This window comes from Lobosporangium transversale, assembly GCF_002105155.1.
Source record: "Lobosporangium transversale strain NRRL 3116 chromosome Unknown BCR41scaffold_43, whole genome shotgun sequence".
Lineage (NCBI taxonomy): Eukaryota > Fungi > Mortierellomycota > Mortierellomycetes > Mortierellales > Mortierellaceae > Lobosporangium > Lobosporangium transversale.
Window position 1 is genome coordinate 176078 of NW_019029021.1, and position 14057 is coordinate 190134.

Consider the following 14057-nt stretch of genomic DNA (forward strand, 5'->3'; position numbering starts at 1 on the left):
TCTCGGGAATCATGGACCCTTGTGGCAGAAAAGACCGATAACAAAATAACAAATAACAAATTACAGCTGAGAAAGCGAAAGTGATCAGTCCATTTAAAAACTAATACAGCTTTTTTTTTTTTTATTTTATTTTATTTTGTTTTATTTTGAATGCTATCTATCAATGATTACATTTATACATACAGAAAGTATATATATTTATATACATGAATCTATCTTGACTTCAAACGTGACAGCGAACAATCCAATCGAATTATCGAATTTATCTTTTATGGCTCGTCACCCCTGTGGTGTCAAAGGAAGGGGTGAAGGATGGGATGAGAAAGGAGAAAGGACCAAGCAAGGGACCATTGACATTGAGACATCATCAAAGCAAGGAGGGTAGGGAACACTTTTTTTTTTTCTTTTGATCATTGCATTGCATTCAACATTCATGGATAAGAAAAGAAAGAAAAAAAAACAAAGAGACAAGAGGAGGATCTCGGGGAAAGAGAGGCATTTGATAGAAAAAAGTCATCATGAATCCTTCTATCCCAAACAACTCTATCCATTTCAAAAAAGCCTTGCAGCCTACTAACAAAATAAATGATATTTATTTGCATTTATATCTTGTACATACATGTATATCTCTTTACTTGTTCTTCTGCCTTAAAGTAAACAAGTTCCACCACAAATAAAATACTGCCTCTTGTATGTCTTGTCTCGCATGGCAATCCCTTGCTTCACTAGCCAGTGCACGGTTTCTTCTCCTTTATTTCACTGTCCAATGCATTCTTGACTTTATCACTATCTTATTTTTTATTCTATTGCTGCTATTTCTTTATTTTATTTTATTTTATTTTATTCCATGTCTTGGTCTAGTTTCATCTCGTTGTACAGTCCATGCACAAAGAAAAGAAAAGAAAAAAGACAAAGAGAGATCGAACCGATCGAAAAAGATGAATGAAAGAGAAAGGACGACGTTTTTTTTTTTTTTTTTTTTTTTTTTTTTAGTGTGCTTTGATTAATGACTAACATGTTAATTAAAATGAAAGCCATATCCAAAAAAAAAAAAAAAAAAAAAAAAGGAGTAGAAAGGGAAGGATAAAAAAAAAAAAATGAATTTCGTAGATGGTAAAGGATGAGTAGATACGCTCAGATACAAACTTTCGCGACGACGTCTCCCTCATATCCTCTCTCTCTGCCCCTTCCCATTACGGATATCTCCTTTTTTGCCTTTGCTGGACATGTGGTTAGCATTTGCCGATTCTGTTTTCTCCCCCCTTTGTCCACAGCGCTTTTTTCTTGTCTTTGTTGTCAGTGCTCAAACTCATGCCATGCTATCAAATTTTCATATGACAGCGGCTGTGACACTGTGACACCATGACAAAAGGGACAGAAGGGAGGACAAAGGACATAATCAAATTAACACGTTTATTCTTCCTACTGTATGACCCACAGATATAGTCTAACATGTTCTTTATGATGGATTATAAATGATGTCTTGTTGCAACGAAGGGGGAGGGACGCAGGTGGGGAGAGGGGCCAAGAAAACATTCTTCCTTCCCGTAGATTGATCGTAGGTATCCTTTTTTTTTGCCTAGATTTCTCTCTCCCTCCATAACGTCTTCATTGCTGTTGTATATTAGTTCCGTCTAGTTGTGAAGACATTTGGAGTAATATGCTTATGCGTATATTTATATAATACATGTGTAAGTGTTTCTATTCAATACTCGATTGTATCCGTGTTCAAAAAAGACTTTGAATGTTTACTATGGATAGAGATAGGGAATGATCTTTTGATTGGCTGGATCGCATACGGAGTCATTGGTCACTGGTTCCATTCTGACATTTTGTCTGTCCCGCCCGCACCAATTCTCGTTACACACCCGTAAAAAAAACTTTGCTCTTGTGTCATGCGTGGCATTGGCTCTCAATTGTTTTCTTTTTTTTTTTTTTTTTTTTTTTTTTTTTTTAACCATTGGTAAAAAAATGCCGCGTGGAAGGCTGAGCTGACAAGGCAACGACATTACACGAAACCACAGCATTCCTTCATTCTCTTACAAAGAATAAAAAATATATATATATATATTGGAAAAACATGATATTCCTACAGATCTCTATGAAAAAATCCTGCACATCATCGATAAGCACCATGCTCCATGACACGTACAAAAACAAACAGGAGTAAAGCCCATTTTTAGTTTAATTAAAATCTATGGTAACGCTTCTTCCAACTGCACCATCTGTTTTTTCCCTTTTTTTTTTTTTTTTTTTTTTTTTTCTAGAGCTTGATGTCACCATGCTTCTTCAACATGGGTCGGATATACTCCTTGTATCCATCGCAGACCTCTTGTCGATTCAAAGGCTCAGACTGAGCTTTATCCCACAGTCGTTTGTATGCATCACCATCCGACGCACCCAATGCGGATGCCAACAGATAATCCGGATGATAAAACGCGTCCACTAGACCTACAGCATCATCTGCTAAACTTGCTACCAGCACTTTCACTTGTGCTCGAAGTGATTGGCATTGAGCTGGTGAGAAGTAACCATCCTCCACAAAATCTGCCAGATTCGTTTGAATGGTATGCAACGCGTGCAGGTGCGAGAGCTTCATCAACACCTTGGCCGTCTCGGGCTTGGCTCGACAATCCTCGTCGGCCTCGGGATCGAGAGCTTCCTCGATCGCTTGTAAGAACCAGAGAACCATGACATATTGCGCATGGGCATGTGATACCCTGTAGCATTCAATATTGTGGTCCGACCATGTTTTCTTATTACCGTGGCTCGCCTCAACTGCATCGTAAAGTTCCATCGCCAATCGTGCACAGCGGTGCTCAAGGGCTGCGATCTGTATCTCCGGTTTAAGCCAATCCTCAGGTCTGATGACAGAGCATGAAGATCTCGAGAACCGTTCACCATCTAGCGTCAAGAGCAGATACTTTGAGAATGGCGTCACCTTGTCAGGATCTGATCTGGCTCTCTTGAGTTCCTTCAGCAGGTATCGGGCCATTTGCTGCGTTAGCACGTAGTTGTCCCCCTCATACGTATTAGAGGGCACAATCTCTGCAAACATGTGCGCCAGACCTGTAAAATATGAATACCCATGTCCACCTAGCAACTTTCGGCATTCCTCTGCGCCCGTTGCTCCAATGGTAGTGCAGTAGGATTTCAATGCAGAGGATGTAGCATGGACTTCGGCCAGTGCATCAACCTTGCCACTCGATAGGCTGGTCATTAGATTGATGTACATATTCATCATGACCGATCCTGCAGCGTAGAGCGCATAGGCTTGAGCAATCATGGGGAAGAGACGGTTCTGGACCATGGGATAGTTGATCACCTGAGTCTCAAGGCCAGGATTCAACTCTGCGTCGTTTCGGCTCGTAGGATTGTTGAACTGACGACGCACAGTCAGATAACGCGTAGAGATTGTAGTGGCACGTGATAGGTACAAGGCCATCTGGCGAATCAGGACAGATCGCAACAAAACCATGGAGCCATATGACAGCTAAAAGAGAAGGGAGAAAAAAAAAAAAAAAAAAAAAAAAAGGATGTAAGCCAAATGGGAGTATATGGTTACAAAAGATTTGAAAAAGTATCACTTAAAAAGGGGCTTTTACCTTATCATGAGGTGGTTTCGTAAACACACCATCTCTGGAGACTTTGGAGAATCGCATCAGCATATTCTCGCGTGGAATGCGATACTTGTTGAAGCGAGCAACTATAACGAGGTTGGAAATAAAATTAAAAAGATAGTAGTCAGTCAATATTAAACTTCTCGGGTGCTCGTCCTTTCTCTTCTCATTCAGTTAATATGTGTGCTTTATATGAATCCTACAGCTTACATCCATTATCCATTTTGTTAAAGCCTCCATAGGCTTTAGGACCAATATCTCCGACCTCAATGCCCGGGAAAGGTTTGTGGTCCTCCAAGGATCGAATAGGGACTACAAAGACATGAGCACCATAATCTTTGCCATCAATGATCAATTTGGCCTGGACAACTGCATGGGTGCAGATGGTACCTAATCCACCAATCCACCATTTGGCGGCTGTGAAGGTGGTGCTGTTGATCTCCCATTCGTCCGTCTCCTTAATGAACGTGGCTGTGGTTTCAAGGTTGGAGAGGTTTGAACCATGACCAAGCTCTGTCTGGGCATAGCACCCAATGATCTGGTACTTTTGAGCAGGAACAACCCATTTTTCAATCTGTTCGTCAGTTCCTTGAGCATCGATTACAGGGATAAAGGCTTATTTTTTAAAAAAATAAATAAAATAAAATAACAAAAGATAAAGGAATGAATATCAAGATGCTTTCTTCACAAGAATGAGCTACATTGTAAGAATTCTGTCAATGACGAATTTTTTTTTTTTTTTTTTTTTTTTTTTTACCTCCGTTGTGTAGAAGAATCTTGCAATAGCATAAATAAAAGAAGATTTAATTTTATTCAATTAGACTTTTTTCTCCACATTTCCCCACAGGTCAAAGTTTTTTTACTTTTCATTTTTTTAAATACGACTTACTGGAAGCGGGTCGTCAATGGCCTCAACGACTGTCGCAAAGTCAAGGTGGTTTAGATCATTTTCCAACATAATCTCAGCTAGTCGAGCCGACATGGCAATGCCACGCTTGACAGCATCCGTATGATTCAACCATGCCCTGAGGAAAACACAAACATATTTATAAATGTTGCTGTTAGCTTGATTTTTAAAAAAAAAAAAAAAAAAAAAAAAAAAAACTTTTTTTCTTTTATTCAACGGGTGTCAGCAGAGTAAAAATACCAATCATCCTTGTTGAAGATGGGCTCACGAGCAATGAGATCAATAATATATCGACGATGCTCCACATTCGAGGGCCCATTATAGAGGAAATTGGTCATGTTGGTGACATCGAACGACGTCTTTGTCCTGGCATGGGCCAGATCCTTTTTATTTTGTGAGTCTTCTGTCATGATATTTCTCTAGTGTCAAGGTGTCTAGAGGAGGAAAAAAAAAAAAAAAAAAGTGCTGAAGAGGAATGAGAACTGATGAATGAAAGGAATGAAAGCAAATGATGGAGGGAAAGAGGAGAGAAATGAATGGGAACTATTTTTTTCGGCTCACGAATAACGACAGAGTTGGAGAGGTCCGTTTGTTTAGAGTGTGTTTATTCCAATGATGGGACGATTCGGTTGCCCAATGGATGTCAAGGGGAAAATTGAACGGGTGGATGTAACTATTCCTCATTCCAACCTATCAAATATCAAATCGCGTTAATTGAACCAGGACGTTCATGTAATCCAGCTTTTGTCAGTCCTGCCTGCCTTTCACTCTTTTAATCTCGGTTCATGATCCCATGACCTTTACTCATCCATAAACTGAACACAAACAACAAAGTCTCGGTCAAGAAAAAAAAAAAAAAAAAAAAAAAACGATAGTTCATTTGTCTTAGTTAGTGGCGGTTTTTCTTTTTTAATTTTGCTGTGTCAGAATCTGATGAATTCAACTGGCTATGCCCCACTCACCTTTATACACACACACGCACCTACATAGACTGGGGAACCTCGAACATCTGGTATCTTTGCGCCTCAAGCACCTGGCATCCCCTCATCTACTTGCATCTTCATCTGTTATACTATACTATACTATAGAATCATGTGAAACAGAGGTGACCAACACTGACACCTACAATACCATGTCGTTTACTTCTTTTTTTTTTTTTTTTTTTTTTTTTTTTTTTTTTTTGGATCAAACGTCATTTACAATGGATACAATGATGATAGGATGGGACCCCGTTCTTCCTTCTTCTACCTTCTTCTATGTCAGTATGTCAGTAATATCACAATAAAGAAAACAAAGCTGACGATAAGAAGCAAAAAAATATATTTATAAAAACCCTTTCATCCTTTTTCTTTTTTTTTTCTTTTTTAATCTCTTCCTCTTCATCCTCCGAGTATACAACAACTCAAGGCTTTCCCCTCCTACTCAAGTATTCAAGGCCCACATCTTGGACAGGATTTAATGCCAACAAGAAGATAAAGAGGCAAGAAAGAAAAGAAAAGAAAAGGAAAAAAAAAAAAAAAAGCCAGCAATAATAACAATGGAGTTCTACAGTTTCCAATATCCTCCTCGTCCCATTCCATCCGATCATCACCGTCCTACACGGTATTATTTCCATAATCTGGATCAGGATCGAATCATCCAAAGGAAGAATCATCAAGTCTTCTTCCAGAAGGAAGGTGTTCCCCCTAAAGTCCTGCCTATCACTGCCACCACCATCACCACTCCCACTCTCACTTCTACTACCACTACCACTAGCTCTAGCTCTAGCTCTACTTCTACTCCTACCTCTGCTGCTGCTGACTGTACAAGTTTAAGGGGTATCTCGGAGGTCAGGGTTTTGGACAGGACTAAATTCTTGATCGAATAATAGAAACAATCAATAACAATCATAAAACAGTAAACAGTAGAATTCCTCCCCCTCCCCCCCCCAAACTATCATCACTGCGCCTTACAATGAAAAATAAAAAAAAGTCTCAATTTTTTTTTTTTTTTTTTTTTTTTTTATTGTCAGTAAAAGAGTTATGGCTTCATTGTCATCCAGCAAAGATCTTCTTTTCCAAGCACTTCTACATTCCTAGCTCGAGCCTTAACACGTAGGTTACGATCATCTGTCACCAAATAGATACCAGAACCTTGGTTTTGTTGTCCCAAACCCTTGTTCGACTGCGATCCAACTGAGGGTGAGCCAGCTAGGGATGAAAATGACGATCCATTATTTTCCTGATGCCAGAAACATAGCCCAAGGATGAAGTCATCCACATTGTGATTACGCATAATCTCTTCATCTCCATCGTACTCCTCCTCATCTCGATCATCGCCATAGGTCGATACAGTACCCGCGGTGGAGCCTGTTTTTCTATGTTGTGATGAATATTGCTGCTGTTGCTGTTGCTGTTGTTGCTGTTGTTGTTGCTGTTGCTGTTGTTGTTGCTGCTGCTGCTCAAAATTAAAAGACTCGACTCGGAAACTCAAGTCGTTCATGTAGTTGCCTCGGCTAGTCTGGATCTTGAGTCGACGTGGCTTGGGTCGCATGGCTAGACATCCTTCAAGATAATTCAATGCTGCTGCTGCTGCCGGTCCAAGTGGCGCAGGATTGTTCTTGAGACCATCCAGTTCCGTAATCACTGCCAAAGGAATAATAACCGTCCATCGGTCCGCAGAAATCACACGTTGAATCACCGTCCAGTCAGCCACCAAACAGTTGGTATCAATCACCAATATCGCATTATCTGCAACCATGGCTCTGCGCTGATGCTGTTGCGAGGATCGATGTTGGCCACTTGCTGTCGGGTTCCGACGATCCACGTATCCACTTCGTCCACTACCAGTACCCTTGGATTTTCTTCCGGGACTTCTACTTTGATTGTCGTATGCAGAAGCCAAAGGTGAATTTCGAGCTCTATGATCACGCTGCAGCGACCCGAGCTTGGCATTTTCTCTTCCATTCAAACTCGACTCTCCCAGCAATGATTTGAGTTGGTCTCGCTTCGATTTGAGTTCCATAATCTCTGCTGTGGAATAATCCATGCCATCTGAAGAAAACAATGCACCTTCGTCGTCCTCGATCCCAGAATCATGGCTGATACTAGCATGGGACGATGACATGATGTTATCGTCTGTAGAATAGTCCTCAGTGCTCGTCCCGTTAAAAGCATTACGGCCGTTATGACGGCTGGATAGTGTGGATGACATTGCTTCAAATTCCTCGATCTTTGTAGTGTATCCATCACCGATCTTGAATGCATTCTCACAGAAATCAAACTCCACAATCTCCATATGCTATATTGAAATGAATGATAGGAATAATAAAAAGGTGAGAAAAGTTAAAATTTAACTTGATTCAAAATCCATCCATGACAAGAAAAAAAAAAAAAAAAAAAAAAAAAGCTCTATTAACTATACCATTGCAGCAATAAGACTTAATTCGACAAGACGTTTGATCAAGTGTTCTGTTGTCAACGATCCTTGCTTCCAGAGATTATCACCTTTCAATTCCATGTCATCCATGGCCGGTTGTGGTCCCTCAAACGTCTGCTTTCCAAAACGACAAGTGGGCAGCCAAGCGAGTCCACGCAACTCCCATTCGTGACCAAGAGGAGGTGGCGATACCTTGAATAACGGCTTCTCTTGCACTGTTGCTTCCTCTCGGTCCAATTCTGAACTCGCCGTGTGATTCGACATTTCCTCAGATAATGCTGAAAGCATATCCGATTGTTCAAAAGGTGACATTTTATTCCAGTGATGGTTCATAAACTTCGTCAATGTTGTCCAAAATGTCGGTAATGTCTCGAGATTCACCATCATCTCCCAATTATCAGTCATGTTGCTTCCAGATCCAAAGGGGCGGCTGGCCATCCATAAAAGGACGACATGGCAATACACAAGCCATCCTTGCTGCTCCTCAATAGACAATGTTGCCACCTTCTTCTGGGACTCTTCAACGCTGGTCAAGTAACGTTGCATTGCTTGTTCCATTGTCAATAAAAGAAGTTTGGATGAGTATGGAAGGGTTACCACTGTTGCCAAATGATCCGTTAAAGCGCCAAATGCAGTGTTGGACTTTGCAATCGCCGAGGAGCTCCAGTTGAACTCGTAAATAGCTGAAATATTGATAACAGCCATCATGAAGTAAAATCCATCCCATCGCGTCGATCGAGTAGAATCCTTCAAGCTCTGTTCTTTACTCGAATCGTCCGTAAGCAATGAGTGCTGGGTGTGAAGGACCTTCAATTGTTTCGAAAAGTTTCGAAGTCTCCTTTCAAAGTTATCGAGATTGATCTTCTCAAAGAGCATAGCGTGAAGTAACAAGAACGAGCCCTCACAGTCCTTGAAGGTCGTATTGACGAGGCTAGCCTGTCGAGTTTTTGAGCTGTTTTTCAACGACAAGTCCTGAAGTTGTCTGATTTGTTCATTTGCTGCAAAAAACGAGGTCAATGTATCACGTGCGTTCATAAAGGATGATCGAACTGTCAAACTAAAGTGATTATCATGTTTTTTAATGGACGCAAGGGAAAGGATATTAATACTTATTTCCCCCTATTAGATTAATTTTCGCCAGCAACGATGCTTTCAGGATAACAGGATAACTTACCTCTTGCTATAGTAATACAAGGATTCTAATCCTCGGCAACCTGCCAAGAGTGCAAGCTGATTATACATTTTGCCATTACCAGGACCAACATCAATCGCTTCGCGGTACAATCTTCGTGCCACAATCAACCAATTAGTAGGTGGCGAAGCATCATCATCCAACTTGTGCAACCATCGGTAACGTGCAAGGTCGCCCAAGATGCCAATGCATCGATGCCATCGGGGGACGTATGCTGTCTGTGCAAGACCGCCATTAGGTGTCGCATGCTTGGCTTCTAGCTTTTGAAGAGTCGACTTGAGAGTCCCATAAAATTCTTGAGCGAACGTAATGAATTGTGCAAAGTAATGTCGAATGGTCTCACTATGGTCTTCATCCGACTCGGAAAGCGATTGGTTGGCATGATCGGAATTCCTTAATGCTACACGAAAGGTCTCGATAAGCGGATAAATGGCGAGTTTCCAGCACCGAGTATCAATGTCATGCTTTACCGATGACTTGAAGTCGGCCTGTATTAACTGGAGATATTTTGATGCTAGTCTAGAAAAGTAATACAAACAAATATAAATAAATAAATAAATAAAAAAAAAAAAAAAAAAAAAAAAAAGATGAGTTTTGCATAATTCAATAAAGTTACCACACTTGCACGCGCCTATTGTGACACCAACATTTATACATCCTAACAGTAACACTCTTTTTTTGCTGTGTTGACATCCCAACAATTTCTTTTGGAAAATCACATTGTACCTTTTGGAGTTGTCCATGCGTTGATGCCACGCCAAATGGCCGCTTTGTCTACTATTACTGTCCATGTCATCGTCACTATCCAAAGTCCGACGTGCAGGCTTCTCCATCATCTTCTTTTCCAGCTGCTGGATATCTCTAGTCAACTTGACTAAACCATCCACATGTGAAGGCGTAGTTGCTGAGGGTGAACTCTGTTTTGAAGGTTGATTAGGAATAACTGCGGCGGTCGTCGTCGTCGGAGCAATAGAGGCAGATGATACAGAGGCGCCTTCATGACGCACTGACTGCGGCTGCGGCCGATTGGGATCATATAATCTATGGTTCTGTTGCTGTCTCTGCTGTTGCTGCTGCTTCTGCTGCTTCTGCTGCTTCTGCGAACCATGACTCGATCGCCTGTGAGCACCTAAATCATGATTATAGGTGTCACCTGGATTAGAGCGTGTGAATGACTGTTGCTGTTGTTGTGTTGTCGAGGTAGAAGGCACAACCGGGATAGGGTCTCTTTTAGGATCAAAAAGTCGGCCAGTTGATCCCGTGGGCCTACTAGAGCTGGTGTCGGAGGCCGCGCCAGTGTTGTTCTCCCTTCGAGAGAGATATCCCCGTGAACGCTCGACAGGTGCACTTGATACACAAGCCGCTGTGGACTCTGAATCATTTTCGGAGGCAGTTGTGCTATTACGGCGGGCTTTATTGCTACTGCTGCCCTTGCCGCCACTACCGCCTTTACCGTTATTACTGTAGGTAGTTCTGTTAGAGGCATTGTTGTTATTGGCGCCAGTGCCGGTGGAGGAGGAGCTGGTACCAGCGTTGGCTGAGTTTAGTCCATTGTGTAAATCTGAATTAAAGGAGGGACTCTTTTCAAGTTTCTTTGGATGATTGCTGCTGGAGCGTTGTTTTCGCGAGCGGGCAGGTTTTGCAGAAGTGGAAGCTGAGTCTGGAGGTACGTATGGAACTGTCAAACCAGGCTTTGCTGTGCTCATCACTCGCGGGTATCTGGGAACGGTAGGATAGAGAGAATGGGGTGCAAAAGGCGAATAACGTAACTATCAATATTAGGAAAATGCGGGAGGTGTGGTCCAATAGACAATAGAGAAGGGTTATTAAAAGGCGAGCTGAGGCTGCAAAAGTTTGTTATAATGGAGTGATGAGAATAAAGAAGAAATTGATGAATGTTGGAAATGGAAGAAAAGAGAACATTAAATCAAAGAAAAAAATAATAATGATAATAATAAAAACAATAAAGATTTGAAATCCATGAGAAGCAACACAATGCTTTTTCTGGGAAGTTGTCACACTGTCATGAGCCTTCAGTGTTTATATTTCATGGATAGCACCATCTAAAAAATATAAACATGTGGTGGGGCGCCGCAGTTGATTACAACCCCTGCGTAGTGTCATGGAAGCTGGTGGCAGGTGACACAAAAAAAGTTGACTACGTAAGGAGAGTTGGATATTAAAGGCAAAACGTTGTTTATCTTTAAAATGTGGTTTGATAGGCTACTTTGAGCAAGTATTCATTGAAGCAACATAGAATAGTGCCCATGTCAGGGTCAAACCATCATCAAGTGGTATTCGTCCACCATCTCGGACTGAAAAGTATTGCCATGCCGCCTCCTTGTCCAATGTGGCATAATTCATCATCAAGATCGACTTCCAACCATCTTCAATATATCCGACTCGGGACTTCAACAAACTCTCCCATTCTTCTTGTACAAACTTGCGTCGGCGCACGAGTGGTAACGCCGGTGTAGCCGGAATCATTTGGATACCTTGAATGCACTCTGCAAAACATAAACATGTTTTAAATAAATAGAAAAGTTAATAAACCTTAGCCATGAGCAATCTTGAGAAACTGATTCATATTTAGCAATCCCGACAGCAAGAAGGAATATTAAAAACCATGAGTGGGTTAAATAATTTACCAATGCGTGATGAGAAGTAGGTTGTGTGGTCAACCTTGTTTTCAAAAAGGATACCAGTCACTTTGTTGCCGATAAAGGCTCTTGGGTGGTTCATATTGTCATTCTCCAACAAAAAGTAAGCTTGGATAGACCTGCGCGCAATCGTCAACATCAACTGACCAAGTCGTTCCAGCTCGGGCTGATTATCCATTCTACCCCAAAGTGACATGGCATAGTAAAAGTTGATGTCTTCAGACGTCGATTCTTCGTCTTTGCCATCCAATGAAACGAAAATTCCTTGGGACCACGAGTGGCCCATAAACCAGTCAAAGGAGCGGAAGACAGGGAAGTAAGGATCGTCTTTGGAAGGATTTGCCACGTCGCGTACGAGGCTGTTAACGAATGCTGAGACATCGCTGGTTCTCCATTTAGGGTCTAAGTGACGGATAATCGCAGCAGTATGGATAAAGTAGCCATAATGATAGTGGTGATCACTAATAAAAACGAGGATAACCATCGTCAATGGTCAATCTTTAGACCTCAAAGTTCAATAAAACAGATCTGAGTTACTTACTTGTACCAACTGTTCCCAAAGTCAGCCAAGGCGCCCTTCTCCAATCCCTGTATACTAATTAGTCCTCGCCAGGTTTTGTCGTAAACCAAGCGATACTGTTGCTTATTGTCCAAAAACCGCTCAAAAGCCCTCTTGAGTTTCCAAAGACATTTCTCATACAAGGGTCCATTCCGGTCCCCGATTACATCAATTACGACCAAACTTAGGAGCGCAAATTTGGCAAGTCTCTTGCCCGAAAAATACATTGAGTCCAGATCCGCATCAAGATCGAAATCCAGCTCAGCGTCTCTCTCTGCTTGCTGTCGAATCTCGATTAATCGCTCTGACGTAACAACCTCTGACCAACTCTCAGGAAGGAGCCCAACTTTGAGCCGTTCAGGCTCATATAGAAACCAGATAGGTCCTTCGTATGCCACCATCTTACCTTTGGTCGTGGATGGAAGCGTCACTGATGTAGGAACTGCGATATCTGTGAGGATCTCTCGATGATGTGGCAGCGTGAAGTGGATAAACTTTTTACTAATGTCCCCAGCCAACTTCCAATCGATCCTATAGCCGCCTGCATCACTATATTGTTGAAATATGGTGAAAAAAAAAAAAAAAAAAAAAAAAAAGTTAAGACAAAACCGATATAGGATGCGCATGTCTATGAGCTATATATGTTATATGCTCTAGAGTTGTTTTTTACTTTTTCAGATTTTTCTGGAGGACAGAGAGGTGTCCTCCGGTGGTATAAACACCAACAGCTTGATCATAGAGACGCTCCGTTTCCACTTCGTTTCCAATTGGTAATTTAGCAATCTGGATCAATCCTGTAAACTTCCCTGAGGTGGACACAACGCGTCTTTGCTCCTTTTTTTCAAGCTGCAATGGACCATCTTTCACCCTTAGTGGTCTCGCATATAACAACCAGGTGACTCCATTTTCGATCAAGAATCTATACTTAACCCAGCCTTCATTTACTCTATCAGAACTCAGGTTTAAATCGCGCTCCAAGGTTCGTACTAAGGTTTCGGAATAGACCTGTGGAGTCAAATCACGATATATTCCTGTAATGAAGGCCATGCCCCTGACAATAGGGACCCGGATAAAAGACCTTGGGTTCTCTTGACGCCCCTGTGCTCCCTCGCTGTCAGGGAATAAGAGCATGGTGCATCCAAATTCTTCAAAGTCTCCGACACTCATCTGGTGATTTGTATCAAACTCTGCTGCAGAAAGCCCCATGCTGACTAGGAAAGGGTTGAGGTAATACTTGGAGCTCCCTGGAGATGTATCATCTCCCCAATTGTTCCCTCCTTCCTCGGTCGGGTTGGAAAAATCCTGTGAGGGCCCAAATACTTTCATATCATCATCGATATGTGAGATACCAAGACCTTGCTGCCCAAGGCTAGCGCCATCCCATCGTAAGCCATACGGGTGTGTCCAGACCGGGGCGTGCGAGTCATCAAGCATCAGGTTTCCATAAAACTTGTTTGTAGGAAGCGATCTGGCTCTATCCTTTGCTTGGATTCGCATCGGCTCTACCACATGATCATGGTGATCAAACATTGGTAATGGCGGCTCTTTACTGATAGGCTTTAAGATTGAGTCGTCGTGATTTAATGTCATCTGTGACAGAGACCGCTCTTTGTGGCCAACATCCGCAGGTTCAAACATTTTTACAATTGTTCTCTTTCGAGGCCGACTTTGATGGTTAATGATAATACTAATGGCTGCTGAC

The 14057-nt window shown here is 41.8% G+C and overlaps 3 protein-coding genes across 3 annotated transcripts; all 3 read right to left on the reverse strand.

Moving 5' to 3' along the window:
• Positions 1–2263: 2263 nt before the first annotated feature.
• BCR41DRAFT_389034 (acyl-CoA dehydrogenase/oxidase) lies at positions 2264–4970 on the reverse strand (the record flags this gene model as incomplete). The annotated part of the gene is made up of 6 exons (XM_022028081.1): positions 4768–4970; positions 4510–4645; positions 4378–4396; positions 3831–4235; positions 3606–3706; positions 2264–3493 (listed from the first exon to the last, which is right to left on the reverse strand). Exons 1-6 carry the CDS (start codon positions 4935–4937, stop codon positions 2264–2266), a joined length of 2061 nt encoding a protein of 686 aa, XP_021877808.1. The 5' UTR covers positions 4938–4970.
• A 1566-nt stretch (positions 4971–6536) lies between these two features.
• On the reverse strand, positions 6537–11073 carry BCR41DRAFT_360480 (hypothetical protein). The gene is made up of 4 exons (XM_022025374.1): positions 9863–11073; positions 9119–9655; positions 7930–9001; positions 6537–7806 (listed from the first exon to the last, which is right to left on the reverse strand). The coding sequence occupies exons 1-4, from the start codon at positions 10840–10842 to the stop codon at positions 6547–6549; spliced, it is 3849 nt and encodes a 1282-aa protein (XP_021877809.1). The 5' UTR covers positions 10843–11073; the 3' UTR covers positions 6537–6546.
• A 286-nt stretch (positions 11074–11359) lies between these two features.
• Positions 11360–13852, reverse strand: BCR41DRAFT_311236 (endo-1,3(4)-beta-glucanase; the record flags this gene model as incomplete). Its single annotated transcript, XM_022021022.1, has 4 exons — positions 11360–11643; positions 11785–12257; positions 12338–12904; positions 13026–13852. 4 exons carry the CDS (start codon positions 13850–13852, stop codon positions 11360–11362), a joined length of 2151 nt encoding a protein of 716 aa, XP_021877810.1.
• Positions 13853–14057: the final 205 nt, after the last annotated feature.